At 41.8% G+C, this 20,135-nt stretch overlaps 1 protein-coding gene and 1 pseudogene across 1 annotated transcript in view; one reads left to right on the top strand and one right to left on the bottom strand.

Moving 5' to 3' along the window:
• Positions 1 to 19,123, top strand: part of ALG14 (ALG14 UDP-N-acetylglucosaminyltransferase subunit) — an 89,833-nt gene extending 70,710 nt beyond the window's left edge. Inside the window, exon 4 of the mRNA XM_035252210.3 lies at positions 17,763 to 19,123. Within this exon, the coding sequence (XP_035108101.1) occupies positions 17,763 to 17,993 (231 nt within the window). The 3' untranslated portion in view covers positions 17,994 to 19,123. The remainder of the gene's footprint in view (positions 1 to 17,762) is intronic.
• LOC100409989 (alpha-enolase pseudogene) lies at positions 7,825 to 9,261 on the bottom strand (annotated as a pseudogene).
• Positions 19,124 to 20,135: the final 1,012 nt, after the last annotated feature.

Here is a 20,135-nt window from a genome sequence, read left to right as displayed (position 1 = left end):
CCAATGTTTGTTCTGAGATATTTTGTGATGTTAAACTGGCCAGCACTGTAGACACCTAACAGTATATGAATAATTTCTGCCGGCGTCCCCTGAGATTTTCTGTGTGTGCCTGTTTTGTACAAAGCATGTGACGGGCTAAATACAATACCATTTCTTGATTGTAAGCTCTCTGATGGCTTACTCATCTTCCCAAGCCCCACTGCCAGGCAAATGTCAGTACCACGATAATATGCATGCGTATTTAATCCTCACAGTAACCCTAGGAGTTAGTTACCTGGTATATCTATCCTCATTTTGTGAGTAAGAAAACTGAGGCATTAGAAAGAAAATTGACTGTCCCAAAGTCTGAAGGCCAAGTGGCAGACAGGATTCAAACCCAGATACCCTAAGACTACAGCATCTATACTTCATTGTTACACTATGCTGCCCTTCTGCTCAGTTTGTAACTATTTAATTCATAAATTTATTTTCTAATAAAGTCATATAGGTGAAACAACACAGAGTGATAGGCTGGTGGTAGTTAATAGAATTTTAACGTGGATTTTAACACACTTGCTTATCATTAACATCACATTTAAAGTTAGTGTCCTTCCATCCAGTTTTCTTTCATACCTTCCCATTGCCAACACTTCCCCCAACCAAAGGGATCCTGATTTTGTTTTCACACCCGCTCTCTGTTTCAAAGACTTACTCCATGGTGGGCCGGCAGGGAAGGCTGAATGGGGTTAGACAGCCAGTGGAGGTGGGAATCATGAACAACAATGGGCAACTGGCATAGAAGGCTGTGTGGTGCTTACTCTCCCTGGAAACGCCCCGTCAGTCTCAAGAAGTGTGGTTTAATCCTGGTGAAGATAATTCCATTTTATACCATAGAATGGATGGTCTACATTCTCCAACAGAATTTCATTTTAAATCTTACCCTGAGAAGCCCTACCAGCAAATAACTTGGTGTACATTATTTTCCCTGTTAGCTGAACTGCACAAAATAGGGGTTTATTCTGCCATCACCCCCTTTTTCTGCTTAAAAGTCTCTTCAAAGAGAACCTGCTGCCCTGACAGAAGAGGACTGGACTGTAGCCCAGCCATGCCCTCAGTGGGATTTGTGGGAGGAGAGAAGACTGTAATTCAGTCAAAAGAGCCACTGTCGACCTTGAAAGAACATCAGCCATACAGATGCCACAAAGATTCTCCTCCCCTCTTCAGCTCCAAGACACATCTTTTGGTATTTACTGTGAAGCAGCCCAGGACAGAGAAATGAAAAATAATAAAAGCAGCAAATATAAGACGTGCTACGATCTAAACGCTTTGCAGATCTTACTTCACTTAATCCTCACTATAACCCCATAAGGGAAGCACTACTTAAATCTACATTTTGCAGATGAGGAAACTGAAGTACAGAGAGGTGAAATGATTCACCTAGAGTCACACAGGTAGGAAGTCGTAGAGCCAGGATGCAGTCCCAGGCATTTATACTCCAGAGCTCATGCTTTCACAGCTATCCCTTCCCTGACTGTCAATGCCTCAAAGACCCCATCTTGTTTACAGTTAGGCAGAAACTGTTTCAATACACAGGGGGCTTCATATTTGAATTAGAAAACTCAGAGGTTTAATATTCTCACCATAGTGGTTGAGAATCTCTTCTTTAACAAGATTGGGCTTTTAGTCAGGCAAGATGTTTCCCAGATCAACTACTGGGTTAAAAGTTGCTGCCCCTGCCCTTAAGACTACCCTGGGAGAGGATTCACTCTGGTGCTACTGACAGACTGAGCCCCCACCAGTGAGGCCCTACTTATTCCACCCTCACCTCCCCAAAGACCCAGGTTATAATGCCAAGTGCCTGCAGCAAACCATTCCTCACATGCTCTTTTAGCAGTAATGGAACGGGACACCTTGGTAGGCAAGATGACTTTAAGTGACAGGGAATATGGTGCCTTGCCACCTGCCACCTCCTGTTGTCTTTCTGCCCTTCCACTTTTGAGTGTCTTCCTTATATCCTGTCCATTTTCTCTGGATGCTCTCAACTACCATTTTTTTAAGTATTAACAGCCAGGCACAGTGGCTCATACCTATAATCCCACCACTTTGGGAGGCCGAGGCAGGTGGATCACCTGAGGTCAGGAGTTCAAGACCAGCCCGGCCAACACAGTGAAACCTTGCCTCTACTAAAAATACAAAAATTAGCTGAGTGTGGTAGTAGGCACCTGTAAGCCCAGCTACTTGGGAGGCTGAGGCAGAAGAATTGCTTGAACCTGGGAGGCAGAGATTGCAGTGAGCCAAGATAGTGCCATTGCACTCTAGCTTGGGCAACAAGAGTGAAACTCCGTCTCAAAAAAGAAAAAGAAAAATAAAGTGTTAACAGAAAATTAGAGAACTAACTTCTAGTCCTTTGGATAGAACTCCTCCCAGGGATACTTGCCTTCTAAGAGATGACTCCGAAAGCTTAACCAACACATGGTGGGCATTCTGGCTGAGTTCTCCACTCTCTGGCAGTTCTCTCTTGGAAACCTGGGCTCACTGAAAAGCCCCTCCCAGATAGGTTCAGCAGGGCTGCTTGCCCCTAAAGTTACCACTTGAGGGGAGGATGAGAGAGAACAGCCTTCGATGGACACCAGTGCCCACATCTCCTTCCCACTCTTCCTGTTTAACACTTTGCCAGGTTGAACGAAGGTAGGGGTACCATGTCTGAGCATAGCCAGCCCTGTTCCTAGAGTGTAGAACAGAGGTCCCAATCTCTAGTGTGCACAAGAATCACCTGGGAGCTTGTTTAAAATATATATTCCCAGGCCCTATTCCCAGGGATTCTGATTTAGAATCAGATTCTGGTTTAGAATCAGGATCCCTGGGAATAGAGACTCTGTTTCTGTTTAGAGTCAGAACCCCTAGAAATAGGAATTCTGTATTTCTGTTAAGTACCCCTGGATGAATGATGTGAAGAGCTGAGAAACACTAGCATAGAGTCACTCCTCTACTTGGTTTCAGTGGGATCCTCTCTGAATAGAACTGGGATAAACTTACTGCTTTCCTAAAATCCTGCCAATGCTCTTGTCTTTTGAATGTGCAGTGGGAGTCATTAGCGCAGCCAAGCAGTATTAACATAACTCAGCTGAACTTGAAGTTGGTTTTTAAAACCCTTGAAAAAACCTCCTGATTTCAACAAAGCAGTGTCATTCTGCTTCTGTAATTTACTGATAGGTGAGGTGCATCACTGCTAGGATTTGGGGAAATGTGTGATGGACAATTAAAGGAAAACAACTTTTGAAAGCCTGAATGCACTGAGAGGAAAGCACATTTTCATTGGAGGACCTTGACTGCTAATTAAATATGTGGAATCCAAACTTGGTTCCAAAATATTTTATTTTTTTTGAGATGGAGTCTCATTCTGTCACTCAAACTGGAGTGCAATGGCGTGATCTTGGCTCACTGCAACCTCCATTCCCTGGGTTCAAGTGATTCTCCTGCCTCAGCCTCCTGAGTAGCTGGGATTACAGGCACACACCACCAAGCCTGGCTAATTTTTGTATTTTTAGTAGAGACGGGGTTTTACCATGTTGGCCAGGCTGGTCTTGAACTCCTGACCTCAAGCAATCTGTCTGTCTCAGCCTCCCAAAGTGCTGGGATTGCAGGCATGAGCCACTGCGCCCAGCCTAAAATACTTTGTTCTTTAAGTACACCAAGAGTACAGCTACTTTAGCCATCTCAACTTGTCAAATTCTACCTCCTTGCCTCTGTTGCATTATCTTTGAATATATGCATGTGTCTGCCTCTTTCTGTATATCTGTATCTCTCTTTACACACATAAACACACATGCAGAATCTCATACAGAAGTGTTCTTACATATTCTTTGACTCAGAATTAATGACTCAGATCATCTTATATAAAAATTCCTAAGCTTATTTTGTATACTGCAAAAATAGTGTATACACAAAATAAGGAACACTGTTGACCAGTTTTCAGTTCAGCAAAACAGAAATTTAATACATAGGTATGTGTACAAAAATTGAGGCGGGGTCACAGGAAAAATATCACTTACCTACTTAGGAGAGTGCCATGACTGAAGTCAGGAGTTATAATTACTTTGAATTCAAGCCAGTTCTTCCCATTTAGGATGGATGCTCCCTTTTCTTGTGAAAACATTACCCATTTCACTGTTTTCTCCGCTGAAAACCTTTCCTAATCCATCTTACCATAAATAGCATGTTATAGTCTGCTACTAATATCTCTATTAAAGCTATATAAAATTTTAATCACAATTGCCAGAATTTGACCTTTAATTAAATTCTCTGTGACATAACCTTTCTTAGAGCCCTTTTGCCTTAAGCCCACTTCTAACTAAAGCTGGACCTAGTGGGCAGGCCTCAGCGAGGCCATTACGGAAGAGAGGAGAACCCTGGCCTAATCTCCAAAAACACTGGGTTTGAGTCTCAGCTATGTCACTAGCTAACTGTATGATCTCACATAGGCCACTTAATTTCTCTGTATCATAGTTTCCTTGCCTAAAAAAGGAGGCTAGAGCATCTACCTCTCAGAGCTAAGGTTTAAATAAGGTAATTATGCACGATGCCAGAAGTAGACTCCATGCCTAGCAAGTGATAGTTTCCCAGTAAATATCAATGTATTTCCCTTACTCCTCAAGCTGAAGGGAAGGGATTGGCATAAATTATTCCCTGAGGCTTCATCTTGCTCTAGCTGTCTGTGCTTTTGAGAAGCCACTTACTTCAGGATGTGGAGAAAACAAAAGGAAAAAAATACTGGGTTAGTAGAGTTTAAGGACCTCTGTGAAAACATTTCAGAGAGTTGAAAATACAATGAAAACAAAAAAAAGATCAAGAAGCCAGGAAATCATCACCTTGGTCCAGAGAACAGGAAAACTAAAAGCTTCAGTTTCCTCAACTGCAGTAAGAGCAGCCAGGACAGTTGGGAAAACAATGTTTGGTTAGCCTGATAACGATCTTTATTGATGATGCTAGGCAGGCGTGGCCTGACCATTCCAACCAAAAAAATGTTGAGGTCTTTATTTATGCATTTGTTTTTCGTGAAGGAACATCAGGGCAAGAAAATGAAATACCACCCTGGTGTGGCACTGACAACCTCTGAGCTCTTCTGCCTTCCCTGCAGTTACAGTCGGGGAAGCAGCCATCAGTGTGTATGGAGCATGCAGACTGTGCAGCACCCTGCATCTGAGGCTGCTACTGACACGCACTGAAACCAAAGCTGGCCGTTCCTAAGTTGTGGAGGGGATATTGCAGCCTGACATCTGGATGTCTGCACTATTTATCGCTCAGCCCAAACCCCAAAAATCAGGATGGTCATAAGTAGCTGGGAAGTCTAGTTTCCCATACAAGGGCAAAATTGACAGCTCTTGTCTTGAAATGGACAAGCTTAGGCTTACTCATCATGTCATCAGACTTGTTCACTACGTTATGGCTACCAACCTTCAAGGGCATTTGGCCATGGGCTGAGAAGTATACTACAGGGTCACTGCGGATCCTGAGTAGGGGAAGCTTAGGAATCCTTTAGTCATCCACCATTGGTGGAAATCCAGAAAATACTGCCCTTGGTAATCAGGCTTCTATCTTTATATATGTAAAAATATAAATATATATAAATTATAAATATATTTATATATTATATAAATATATAAATATATAAAGATATGAAGAGAAATATCTATAAATACCTTTATTTATTTAAAGATTATATATAAATATATGTGTGTGTGTGTGTGTGTGTGTGTGTGTGTGTATGAAGATGGAAGGAGCCTGATTACCAAGAGCAGCACATTCTGTAACCCTTCCTCAATTTTTGGCCTGCCCAGTCTACTCCAAGTGATCTATATGGCTAGAGAAGACAGAGACCCAGTAGGTGACTGGGTTACTGTTATCGGGTTTCCCCTGAAGGTTAGGCTAAGTCCTGCCAGGTCAATGCTATGCCTGTGACAGAGTAACAGGCCTTGAGGACAAGGTTAGCACAGCCCACATAGTGGGCTGTGTTTCACAAGGCTCTGGCCTTTGTTCCACACAGTACTCTTAAAGTTCGAAAAATGCCACAAGTATACTTTTACTCTTGGATAATCATAGCTACCATTTATTGACACATTACCACTGTGTTCATTGCTTTACATGTATTATTTAGTCTCCCCAGCAGGTACCGTTTCCCCTGTGTTCCATTTGCTTCTGATTTGTTTAGCATTCCCCAACCCTAACATTCTCCACTTTACCACTACCAGTTCCCAAGAAGATAATATGTTAGAACAGATTATTCACCTCCAAGAAGTGACAGGGCTGATTCAGTCTTGCCCTGCATCTTTGTTTGGGTTGAGATAGTTTCACCCCAGCATAACATTTCTATTTAGCTATAATCTGCCTCAAGCTCCCACTCCTTTTCAACCCCCAAACCCTTCCATTGGCCTTCAGTAACTTAGTCAGTCCACAATATCTTCATTCATCATCCTCTTTACTGCCTCTTGCTCTAATCAGTACCTGATTCTACCTAGAATACCCTACCACTTCTTCAGACACTTGCTTATAAGTAAGTCACCTCCTCAGGAAAGTCCTTTTCTTCTATATCACCCCATTCCCTTATCCTGCTTTTTAGTCAACGACAGACATACAGTAATGGTCCCATAAGATTATAATGGAGCTGAAAAATTCCGATTACCTGGTGACATCATAGTTGTCCTAATGTAGCACTGGGTAACAAGCCTACTGCACTGCCAGTCATGTAAAAGTATAGCACATACAATTATCTACAGTGCATAGTACTTTATAATAAACAACTATGTTACTGGTTTATATATTTATTATATATTTTATTATTTTAGAGTGTACTCTACTTATTTAAAAAATATATATATTAACTGTAAAATAGCTTCAGGCAGGTCCTTCAGGAAGTACTCCAGAAGAAGGCATTGTTATCATAGGAGAGGACAGCTCCATGCGTGTTACTGCCCCTGAAGACCCTCCAGTGGGACAAGATATGGAGGCAGAAGACAATGGTATTGATGATTCTGATGCTGTGTAACCTCGGCTAATGTGTGTTTGTGTCTTAGCTTTTAACAAAACGGCTTAAAAGTTAAAAAAAAAATAGAATAAGGATATAAAAAAACTTTTTGTTCAACTGTACAACGTGTGTTGTAATTAAAACTAAATATTACTACAAAAGTCAAAAGTTTTTCAAATATTAAGTTTATAGAGTAAAAAAGCTTACAGTTAGCTGAAGTTAATTTATTATTGAAGAAAGAACAAAATGTTTTTAATAAACTTAGTGTAGCCTAAATGTACAGTGTTTGTAAATTCTACAGTAGTGTACAAGAATGTCCTAGGCCTTCACATTCACCCACCACTCACTCACTCAAGAGCAACTTCCATTCCTACAAACTCCATGCATAGTCAGTCCCCCCTATACAGGTGTACCATTTTCTGTCTTTTATATAGTATTTTTACTGTACTTTCTCTGTGTTCAGGTGTGTTTAGATATACAGATATTTAATCCTGTGTTACAGCTGCTTACAGTATTCAGTACAGTAGCATGCTGTGTAGATTTGTGGCCTAACAGAAGTAGTAGGCTATACAGTATAGCGTAGGTGTACCATCCAGATTTTTTTTTTCCTCATGGGTCACTGAGGCTTTTTATTTTGAGCACAAAACGACTGGGGATCTTGCCTGTGGCCACCCTGGAGGTGACACTGGAGGCTCACATGGCTCCAGATATTTAGTGGAAAGTGAGGCGAGAAAAGCAATGATTTGGGCCAGTTACACAGCTGCAAAGCTAGAGCTGCCCAGAAGGCTCCAGGGAGCTTGGCTGCTATAGAAGTTCTAAGGAAGCAGTGTGAACTCCACAGCAGGGGGCAAGGGGAGCTAGTAGCAGGGGCCCCTGCAAGTGTTGGTTGGGGGCCTCAAGCTGCCTAAGCTGACACGAGGGGAGGAGTCTAATTAGTCAACAGGTGACTAAAGGGCTGGCCTGCCCACAGCTTACTTGGCCAGGGGGTTTCTGAAGTTCCCGGCAAACTTAGCCTTGCTGCCCGGCTCCTCTTCATATCTGAGGAGCTGGTTGTACTTGGCCACGTGCTCAAATCGCCAAGGAGCATCCGTCTTGATCTGCACAATGCACAGCCCCACCACCAGGTCAACAATGAAGGTCTTCAGTCTCCCCAGAATGATGAGACACCACGATGCCCTAACCACAGGCCTGGACCAGTTTGCACACATGCAGGGACTTGGTCACGGAGCCAGTCTGGTTCACTTTGAGCAGGAGGCGGTTGCATGACTTCTCAGTCGCCGCCTTGGCAATCCTCTTTGGGTTGGTCACTGTGAGACCATCCCCCACTACCTGGATTCCTGCACTGGCCATGAACTTCTGCTAAGCTCCCCAGTCATCCTGGTCAAAGGGATCCTGGATAGACACCACTGGGTAGTCCTTGATGAAGGACTTGTACAGGTCAGCCAGCTGGTCAGGTGAGATGTAACTGCTGGGGTCACTGGGAGACTTGAAGTCCATACTTCCCAGATCTGAAGAATTAGAGGCCACTACGTCCATGCCAATATCCACCTTACCAGTGTAGCCAGCTTTGCTAATCAGTCTTCAGCAGCTCCTTTATTCTCCAGGATTTTGGGAGCAAACACGCCTTCATCCCCCATGTTGGTGGCATCTTTCCCATATTTCTCCTTGATGACATTCTTCAGGATGTGGTAAACCTCCGCTCCAATGCGCATGGCTTCCCTGAAGTTTGTGGCACCCACTGGGAGGATCATGAATTCCTGCATGGCCAGCTTGTTGCCAGCATGGGAACCACCATTGATGACATTGAACACCAGGACTGGCAGGATGACTTCGGAGTTGCCAGCCAAGTCAGCAATGTGGCAGTATGGGGGAACCCCTTCTCAATAGCACCAGCTTTGCAGATGAGGAGGGACACCCCTAGAATGGCATTCGCACCAAAATTATATTTATTTTCTGTTCCGTTCATCTCAATCATCAGTTTGTCAATCTTCTCTTGTTCTGTGATGTTCAGTGTCTTGCTAACCAGGGCAGGCACAATAGTTTTATTGATGTGCTCAACAGCCTTTGAGACAGCCTTCCCCATAGAGCGAGTCTTGTCATTGTCCCGGAGCTCTAGGGCCTCATAGATACCAGTTGAAGCACCACTGGGCACAGCAACTCTGAAGAGACCTTTTGCAGTGAAGAGATCAACCTCAACAGTGGGATTCCCATGAGAGTCAAAGATCTCCCTGGCATGGATCTTGAGAATAGACATGGTGAATTTCTAGCTGCCAGGTTTCATCACCTGGGAGAGAAGCGGAGGCTGCTGCAGACACTGAGGTGAGCATTAAGCCGGCGAGGTCTCCCATCTGGATTTTTATGAGTACACCCTATGATATGCACACACAGTGAAATCACCTAATGATGCATTTCTCAGAAAGTATGCCCATTGTTAAGCAACACATGACTGTATATCTGTTATTTTCTGCCAACCCACTGGAATGTAAACCTTGTAAGGTCAAGGACTTCTGTTCATTAATAAAACCCTAATGTTCAGAACAGTACATGTCATATTATCTTTGCTCAATAAAATATTTGTTGAATGAATGAATTCATGACAGGGGAAACTGAGACATAGCATGGGTAGGTAAGCTGTCCCAGGTCACATTGCTGTTAAACTCCCAACCGGGGTCTGCATGATTGCAAAGCCTTGGTGCATAAGCACTGTGTTACTCAGCCTCTTTATGGAGTATGTGAACATACAATAAGCAGGAAGATTCTGACCAGACCAGAATAATCAATAGAGCACATTAGAGGGAACTTATCAATTGGGCAAGATCCTACAGAACCAAAGCTTACTATTCTTCGTTATTTATTTGATTTAATTGGAAATCTTTTTTTTTTGAGTTGTCACTAATGCAAGCAAAATGCAAGTAACTAATATTTGAGGATGTGCCAGTAAATTCAATATCCTTAAAACATTAGTGCATTAGGGGTCGGGCACGGTGGCTCACGCCTGTAATCCCAGAACTTTGGGAGGCCAAGGTGTGCAGATCGCAAGGGCGGGAGTTTGAAACCAGCCTGGTCAGTATGGTGAAACCCCATCTCTACTAAAAATACCAAAAAAATTAGCCACGCGTGGTGGCCTATGCCTATAATCCCAGCTACTCAGGAGGCCAGGTCAGGAGAATCACTTGAAGCCAGGAGGCAGAGGTTGCAGTGAGCCAAGATTGCGTCACTTCACTCCAGACTGGGCAACAGAGCAAGACTCCATCTCAAAACAAAACAAACCATTAGTGCATTAGCCTAAATAAAAACAATTTATAACTTCCTTACCTTCTTGGTAAGGTTTAAAAGAAGATGAATGCTATGCTGGGTAAAGAGAAATCAGGAAGTAGCTAGATGACTGGCACGTTCACTCAGTGGAGCAGTCATGCCTATGTAGAAACATGGAATGGACGTAGCTGTATATGTGGAAAAGTAGACCCCAAAATGCTGTATACACAATGATGATATCTCTGAAAATTCTCTTACCAATAGAATTGAAAGAGACCTTGAGGTTAGCCGGGCCTGGTGGCTCTTGCCTGTAATCCCAGTACTTTGGGAGGCTGAGGTGGGTGGATCATGAGGTCAGGAGATAGAGACCATCCTGGCCAACATGGTGAAACCCCATCTCTACTAAAATACAAAAAATAGCCAGGTGTGGTGGCGCGCACCTGTGGTCCCAGCTACTTGGGAGGCTGAGGCAGGGGAATCGCTTGAACCAGGGAGGCAGAGGTTGCAGTGAGCTGGGATCATGCCGTTGCACTCCAGCCTGGCGTCAGAGCAAGACTCCATCTCAAAAAAAAAAAGAGAGACTTCGAGGTTCATAAATAGTGATTTCAGGGTTTAGAATTTATTTGGTGATTAATGTTGGCCTTGATGTTTAGATGTTTCTGTTTAACTGTTACTCCTCAGATGATTATATAACATAAAAAAGAAGAAGTACAGTGTACCATCATGTGAGCCAAGCAAATACGTCATCCCCATCTGCTGCACATCCTTTTCCTTCCTGCTGTCCACCTCCACCGGTCGCTGACATTCAGCACTGCCTTTCCCAGGCTTCACCCCGGCCTTGCTGTTCCCTGACTGTGACCTCTGCATGTTATACACCACCTGGCTCCAACTGCATTTTCTTCCTTACTCCCTTGATTACTCTCAGATTCTTCTCTGTCGTCGTTGTCTGAGGGTTTTTTCACTGCTCTGGCCTTCCTGCTTAGATAAGTCCTTTTGCTTATCTTTTCCATACTCGGAGCACTCTCCCAGCCTCTTTTTCTGTGCGGTCCTCTTCCATGTTTTGCCCTGTCTGATTCGTATGCCCATGCTCCAGTGCTTTTAACCCTGCCTGAGGAAATCCTGTGACTGTTCCAATGTGATCTGGCCCCTCTGTCTCTGCTTTGCTGCTCTGAAATCTTTGTTTCTCCCATCTAGTTAGGGTTCTTGATAGCAAACTGTGGAAATCTACTCTGGCTGATTGAAACAGAAAAAGGATTTATTGAAGGCTTATTGAGAACTCGGAATTACCAGGAATGTTAATTAAGCAGGCTTAGAAAATATAGAGGGACAAAGTGGGATCTGAGCAGCTAGAACCCTGACTGGAATTCCATGGCCACAGAGCTGGTTTCAGGAGACACTGCTGCTACTGTTGCTGGACAGTGGACACTGCACCTGGCACCACCGACACCGGATGCTGGGCCTGGCCAGCAGCACCTTTGCTACCAGGACAGAGTCTCCTCTAGCCCTGCTCCTCTGTACCACTAGCTCCTGGTCAGATCTGAGCAGAAACAGCTGGCCAAGTCACTGGCCCATCTATTAGCTGCAAGGAGGCCTAGAAAGGAGTGTCTCACTTCTGCTGTGAGAAGGCGCCCTGCCTGTAACCACAGCTCATACACTGGGAAATCGCTTAAACAAATTTTAGACAGCAACAGAACAAAGACAAATAAAAGACCACATGGTCCATTCCTGATCCATAATGATTGTTCTATTAAACTTTCCACAACTTCCTTAAATCCTCAAAGCTACTTCTTCTAACCTCTCACTCAGCAAGAACTCTGGAATATAGTTTAATGCAAAACTAAAACTTTAGGGATCACAGATTTATACACAAAGATGTTCATAACAGTGTGATTTAGAGTAACAAAAAAGGAGTCAGCCTAAATAACCATTTACATTAAGAACCATTTCCATTAGCAAGAGAATGGCTAAATTAGTTATGAGATATCTATAGGATTAAATATATAGTCATTAAAAACCATGGGGTTTTTAAAAATATTTTTAAAACCAACAAATATAACTAAAAATAACGTTACTAATGTCATGTATAAGCTCTCACAATTGCAAATGTGCATATATGAACATATTTTATATTAGAATATAAATACATACAAAGACAGAAGTTAGAAGAGAATGCACCAAGATGTTAAGATTGGTGAGATTAACAGGATTGTGTTCTTTCTGTGCTTCTCTGTATTTTTCACACTGAACTGAAAAGTTAATATCTAAAAGAGGGCAAACTTTCTGTGCCACTATTTTTATCTTTTATCATATTCTCAGAAAGCACAACTTTTCCCAAACCAATCTCATGAACCAAATACTTTTAGTGCTTACTCTTTTCTCCTGGTATTGAAAGTATTCACCCTTTTCTATGGGATTATTTCCTCCTTCACTATCACTTTGTTCTCACTGATCTTTATATTCACACGTAGATTGTTCATTCCATGCTGTAAATCCTTTCCCCAGCCCTCTTGGCTTGTCCAGCTGACACCTGCTCTCCCCTCTCCCACAGCGTGCTTACTCTTCCTCTGCCCTATATTTTGGTCCAGTAGCCATCTCTGAGGTTTCTATTACTCTTCTCTTGAACAAAGCTGAAGATCTTTTCTCTGCTTCTATCTTTGTAGCTCTACTACCTGCAAGAAATGGTACTGATCATTTCATTATCTTTGACATACTTCTGGGGGTAGGCAAGGGATCTTCTAACCTCTTATTCATCATTCTTAAAGCACCTTCGCTGATTTTGCTTCCTGTTCAGCTTTACAACCAAGCTTCTTCTCTTTCCTTATCTACTGGCTATTCCCACATGTCAGTGTTTTCTCCCTCATCTCCCATTTACCTGTCTGCATGGTGGAGCCATGTTCCCATAGTTCATGACGTCTCTCCAGCCTTCACCTCCATCAGCAAGAGGCTATCAGAAAGCCTGGGTTTGGGCCAGTGCCTTAGAGTTGGACTCTGCTTCTCTGTCCAGTCTCTTAAAATTGAAGCCTTAATTGGACTCTTCATCTGCCTTTTAGTCTCACCTTTACATGCTCTCTCTCAGCTCACCCTCAACTCCATGATCTCTGACCTACTAACCAACCCAGAATGCCGAAGTTCTTAGCTCATACTTGGCAGAGGTGGGCAGGGGTGTTCTACTGGGTCAGGAGTCAAATTCAGACGACTCAAGTTAAATGACTTTTCTATTTATTTATTTATTTTTCTTATCTTTGAGTTTCCTGAAAATACATCTCTTCATACGTGCAGAATGTTATGTTTCAGCCAATGGACTTGACCTCTGGTGACCCAAATCTACAGAACAACAACCCTCTTGAAACTGTTCTTGATCCTTGATCTGGCTCATCTATGCTCATGACCTTGTATTTATATTGGTCAAGTCCTCTTTCCATTTTCTAGAATCATATAACGTATTATTTTTAGTATATCTCTTAGACTTCCTGCTCTTAGAGAAGTTTATTTATTGGTTTGTTCATCATCCGACAGACACATATTGAACCCCTACTGGTTTATGCTATAGATAGTCAGAAGCCAGTCAGGGAGTCGGACAAAATAAAGGGCTGTGTCAGTTAGTATGCTTCTTATTGCTAGTAACAGAAATCCTGATTCCAATGACTTAAGCAGAAATAGAATATATTTCCCTCACCTACCTGGCAAGTCTAGGGACAGATCTGTTTTCCTTCAGGCACAGCTGGATTCATGGATCGTAATGCTGCTTTTGGGACCTAGCCTGTCTTCATCTCTCGGCTCTGCTCTGGTTTGTGATGGCTTCATTCTCAAGCCCTCTACATGGTGGCAAAATGGATGTCAATAGCACCAAGGCCACATCCTTCTCAGTCCCAGAACAGTAAACAATACGCTGCTTTCTCAGCAATCCTACCAAGTGTTCTGCTAAGTCTTGTGGTTTCTGACTGGACTGTGTGCTCTTCCCCAAACCAATGACTGTCACCAGGCGAATTCTGGTCAGATGCTCTGATTGGTCAGACTGGAGTCATACATCTCCTTATAGCTGGGTGTGGAGTCAGCTCTACACAAACACTTCAGTTGAGAGCAAGGGATACAGCGGTTCGTTCCCCTGAAGTAAAGGTGATAGATGTGGGATGGTTTAAAAAAAAAAAAGCTGTCAGGCAACCACATAAGTGTAGGGTTAGAATTACAGATGGTCAAGTCTGGCAAAGAGAACGTTTGACTCAATATAGGGTGAGCAAAGACCCACTCCTATACTCCCTGCCTTCTTCCTTTCCTTTTTTCTTCCTTTCAGCAAAATTTAGTGAATGGCTACTTTGTTCTAGGTGCAGAGAATACACTGTCCTAGAAGTGGACTCTGCCCATAAGAAGCTTACAGAGTAGTAAGGAAGAGAGATGGCCAGGGTGATGGTCTCACATTCATTGAGAATTTATATTTTGAGAAATAGAAGTATGAAGAGCATTTCTGTGTTTTTTAAAATTAAAAAGACAGCTCCAATCATTATATCATTTAACATCTTAGACTGTCTCAGTGAACTCTGCTTTGTTCACTGCTTAGAATAAGTCTCTCTGGTATGCTTCTCTGAATAGTGAAGACTCCATAATCCACTTTTATTTTTTTTGCCTAGGCTGCTGCAAAAAGCAGTAAAACCTTTGTGTAATTGAAAGTAGCTTTCTTTAGATTAGGTTTCCTTTGAGATTTGTTTGCTTTTTTTTTAGTCCTTGATTTATGGGTTTGTGGTTTTATTGTGCCAGGGACTTTTGTAGTAAGGTGCTTCAAAATATACGGATACAACAGAGATAAACAAAATACCTTTAATTTACACTTTTACCTTAACAGTCTCTACTTCTGACCTGTGGCAAGTTGTTAATGCATCTCCCACCAACGCCAGTCATTTTCCATCCCATATATAGACATCTCGATATGTGTATACACAGCTTGTATGTTGAGAGTTGATTCAATGTTGAAATGAACACGTGGATTTGTACATTTTTTTTAAAAAGCAACAAATATGAAATTATTTCTGTGACATTCAAGATTCAGCAATCCTTGCGTTATTTTTTAGCCGTAGTTTTTATTTTGTTCTGTACTACTGAAACAAAGTCTAAGAAAAGCAGCACAAATAATCTGAGGTTTAGGGAGTACGTTAATATGGTGGTTGTCAACTGGAGACATTTGGCAGTGACTGGAGTCACTCTTGGTTGTCGTGATTACTGGAATCTTGTGGGCAGAGGCCAGGGACGCTGCAAAGCATGCTAAGATGCACAAGACAGGCCCCATAACTAAAAATTATCCAGTCCAAAATATTTATAGCACCTAGCAATAATAGGATTTTTGGAATTCTAAACATTGAAAAGATTCAGAGCAAGTTTGTAATTTAGGTTTAAGTCAAAGATAGAGGAAAGTTATAGTTATAGAACCCTGGAGCTGAAAGGAAAAGTCATTTCGTCCAGTCTACCCATTTTCTAGATAAGGTAATTAAGCCACATAGGAAAAAAGTGACCTGAAGCAACCTAACTCCTTCACCTCCTAAACATGGGATAGGGCAACTTGTCTAACTTCTGTGTGCCTGTGTGCCTCCCTTTTCTCGTCTGCAGAAAGGGATGTTACAAATTGCTTGTACTCACTTCGGCAGCACATATACTAAAATTGGAAGGATACAGAGTTATCAAAAAACAAAACAAAAAAAGAACTAACCTCAAATGATTGCTGTGAAGATTAATTAAAGTGTAATATGGCTGAGCGCAGTGGCTCAAGCCTGTAATCACAGTACTTTGGGAGGCCAAGGCAGGTGGATCACAAGGTCAGGAGTTCAAGACCAGCCTGGCCAACATAGTGAAACCCCGTCTCTACTGAAAATACAAACATTAGCATGGTGGCATGCGCCTGTAGTCCCAGCCACTCGGGAGGCTGAGGCAGGAGAATCACTTGAACCCAGGAGGTAGAGGTTGCAGTGAGCCAAGATCACGCCACTATACTCCAGCTTGGGCAACAGATTAAGACTTCATCTCAAAAAAAAAAAAAAAAATGTAATACACGAAAAATGTTTAGTACAGTACTTGGCCCTAGTGCACTGTTAATAAATAGCAGTGGTGAGTGCTGAGGTTGTGATTGGCATTTCTGCTCTTACCCAGAGTCAGAGCTGGTTTGCAGTTTGTTTAACCCTGTTCCCCTGACTCTCATTTCCGTTTTCTTTCTACTACACTGCCTCAAGGGACTATGCAGAAAGGTTATAGGGGCAACTTAATGGAGATTAAAGACTAGTGTGGACAGCAGCTAAATTCTCCATAAAAGACAGAAAGTGGGTTTGTAGATTGCAGGTGGAGAGCTTCTAGGAAGACATAAGGAAGATTGGTCATATCTGTAACAGATTATTTTCCCAAAGCTCTGTGAATGGTGTTCCAGGTGGTCACGCCTCCTGGTGAAGCCTAGACAACGTGACCTTTTTCAAACCCTATAGCCCTGACCACATTCACATGGAGGCAAGATGGCTGTCTTTCTGTCAGAGTCTTTGAAATGTTGGGGTGGTATAAACAATATAGACAGTACATGTGGGGACCTTTCCAGCTCTAAGATTCACTGGTGTCTGCTAAGTTTTGTGGACCTCAGGTTGGTAAGATCACGTGACATTATAGAGCATGCCCAATAGGCTTATGTAGACAATCACAAACCTCTTGTTTTATGGTTTGGGGAATAAAATGTTTTATTAGATTTTTCTAATTCAGTCAACATGAACATATGATTAAGATGTTGTGTAAAATGCTTTTTCCTCTGAAAACAGTAATATATTACCAACAATTCTCTGAAATAGATTTTCTCTTATTTTCTTAAATGACTTATAAAAATTCTTTGCAGTCATTCTGAGTTGAGTTTTTACTTCTCTTGTTACGTTAGTCAACTAAATTGTTTTTAATTAGTGGCTTTCTACAGAAATCTGCAGAATTAAAAGCATTAAAACTCTTCTGTATTACGAACATAGATTAAACTGCTCTTGAGGGAAAATCTCATTCATGGATTAGTCTTCTCTTGAAAATCTCATTTGTTGGCTTGAACTCCTAAAATGAGTTCACATCCCACAAAAATATTCTGTATAGTCAATCAAAGACATTTTCTCCCACATCAAGAAGAACTTGGTGAGAGAAAACTGAGTGAATCTTAGTTGATTTTATCTGTTTTCTATATATTTGTTTGCCATTCAAGGTCCACAAAGCAGTCAGAGAAGGGCAACACATGCCTGTCCAATGAGTGCTGACTGAGCACCAGGAGTTAGAAGTTGAGTGATTTGCTCTGAGTCACACAGTTGGTAAGCAAGAGAGCCAAGACAACACAGCTCTGCCTGGCTCCCAAGTACCTGAACATGCACTGTTTGCTGCATCCTGGTTCTTGACAGAGAAGGACTTACTAGGATAATAAGTAAATCCCCTCTGAGATCAGACTATTCTCAATGCAAAATGCCTCCCTTAGATTATTATTTCGTATTTTCCTTTGACCTTCAACTTTTTCTTTCAGGTGTTGTGTAACGGACCAGGAACATGTGTTCCTATCTGTTTATCTGCCCTTCTCCTTGGGATACTAGGAATAAAGAAAGTGATCATTGTCTACGTTGAGAGCATCTGCCGTGTGGAAACGTTATCCCTGTCCGGAAAGATTCTGTTTCATCTCTCAGATTACTTCATTGTTCAGTGGCCGGCTCTGAAAGAAAAGTATCCCAAATCTGTGTACCTCGGGCGAATTGTTTGACAAATGGCAACTGACTTCTTTAGAATTTTGCAGTTAACAGTAGTATATACTCAAATTGAGGGGAAAAAAACCCTACATGTTTATCGTAAGGTGTCTGACAGTCCTGAGAATTATTGATGGTAAGGAATAAAAAGTGTACAGCGGACTCAGTGAAGAAACAGCCTTCTCTAATGAAACAAGCATTGATAAGCAATAACTACTAAATTACTAGATAAAAATATGTATCACCACCTGAAATTTTCTTCTGACTATTGTAGTGGTATTTTTTTAAACATAACTAAATATAGAGTTTGTATGATTAGTAACATTTCCTGTCCTACAGCTTTTTTAAGTATTCTATATTTTAAAAGAAGAGAAAAAGAAAGGTATTTCTGAGTTTTTGTTCAGATACAAAAGGCTTTATTTCCTGTATGGAAACACTGATGTCCCCAGTGAATCCTTTCGGCATAAAGGAAGCAGTTATATTAAATTGGCTTCATGACAATTTGTACTCCACAAGCCTCCAGATCTTTGAGCATAAACCACTATCTTTTTTTGTGCTTCAGTCTTGCCTTTTGAGTAGTTGGCTTTAATACAGAGTATATTCTAAAAGCTCTTGTTTAATTGTTAAAATAAATTAAAAGATGACCATTGTCATAGTAATAAAAACATGATTCTACTTATCAGTAATTCAAACTCTCAAAACATTAACAAAATGCTTTAGTAAATACTACACAGTGTCGTGGCTGTATCTGTCCCTGGCATTTTGAGATGTTTAGGCTTGCTAGATTATGTATTTACTAGACATTTGTATAGTATTTGCTGTATACCAGATATTCCTGTAAGTGTTTTTCAGAAAATAACCTTAAGAACTCAATGATGTAGGAACTGTTACTATTCCCATTTTACAGCTGACCTGTCCAAGACCGCATGGGTAGTAAGTGGCAAAGCCACAGTTCAAGTTCAGGTAAGGCTGGCTTCATAGCGGGGCCGGTTCCATGGGTGTGTGGCCTATGCAGTCACAGAGTTCTACACGTAAGAGGGCCCACACTTGGTTTAATGTTCTGCTGTCACTCTCTTGAATTTCTTAATAATTTTTTAAACAATCAACTGATATTTTAGACCCTATAAATTATGTCGTTGGTCCTGTGTTTCTGTGTTGAGACTGTGTTTCTACTGTGCCATGTAGACTGTGCCATGTCTACTGTAATAGAAGTACACATTTAGTGCTGTACCTGGCCCAGGGAGCTCCTAAAACAGGAATTCTAGTTCCCTCCGTCTAAGCTCTGCTTTAACAAAGCAACAAAAGGAAGGAAGGAAGGAGGGAGGGAGGGGAAGGAAGATCCTCCCCTGTAGTATTTCAGTTTACATATAGTTTTATAAGTATGATATAAATCTAAAGAAATGGTGATTAATGAAGGGATTGAATTTTAGTGAAAAGAGACATGATTACTCACGATCATGTAAAATTTAAATCTTTTTTTTTTTTAAAAGAAAAAGAAATAACTTCCTTTTCTGAATCAAGTAACATGTGTATCTGTCAGCCAGACATTTTCCTAGGTTTTTGGCTGGAGAAATGTGTGGCCAAAGATGTCTCAGAATGGTGAGAACGCTTGGCTGTCTGGATTTAGTGCACCTGGGGCAGCCAAGTGCTAGTTCACTGTGCTTTTATTTTAATCCTCAAATCTCAGGCACTGGCTGTTTCCACTGACCTATAGACCTGGAGTATCAGACGGCCTATTAGTATCATTCAACAAGGGCTGAGGTGAAGTAAGCCTTGACTTTTCTGGAGAGAATGTGATTTTTTTCAGGGACAGCAGCATCTGCATTTTATTCCTGTTTAAGGCTTTCTCTGCTCTGTACTTTGTTCCTAAGTGGCACTAGTTAATTGAATGGTAAGGGAAAGTGAACTGCATTTAGTGAATGCTTCTCTGTGCTGTGGGGCAGCTTCCCCAGGCCCCCACTGGTAATCCTGCTGCAGAGGCCCCCGTCAGGTCAGAACTTACAAAGATCAGACCAGAGAGAGTTGTAGAAAAGATGCTATAATTTTTTCCAGAAACATATGTCCCAGATGTTTTGCAGAGCCTTAACTTAAGACAGTGGTTAGCCTGGAATGTCAGAGAAAGAATGTGTGTGTGTTATATCACCAAAAGTTTAGAAATA

The sequence above is a fragment of the Callithrix jacchus genome, chromosome 7 (assembly GCF_049354715.1).
Source record: "Callithrix jacchus isolate 240 chromosome 7, calJac240_pri, whole genome shotgun sequence".
Taxonomy (NCBI): Eukaryota; Metazoa; Chordata; class Mammalia; order Primates; family Cebidae; genus Callithrix; species Callithrix jacchus.
Note: the sequence above shows the minus strand (reverse complement) of the source record. Positions and strands in the feature narration are given on the sequence as shown.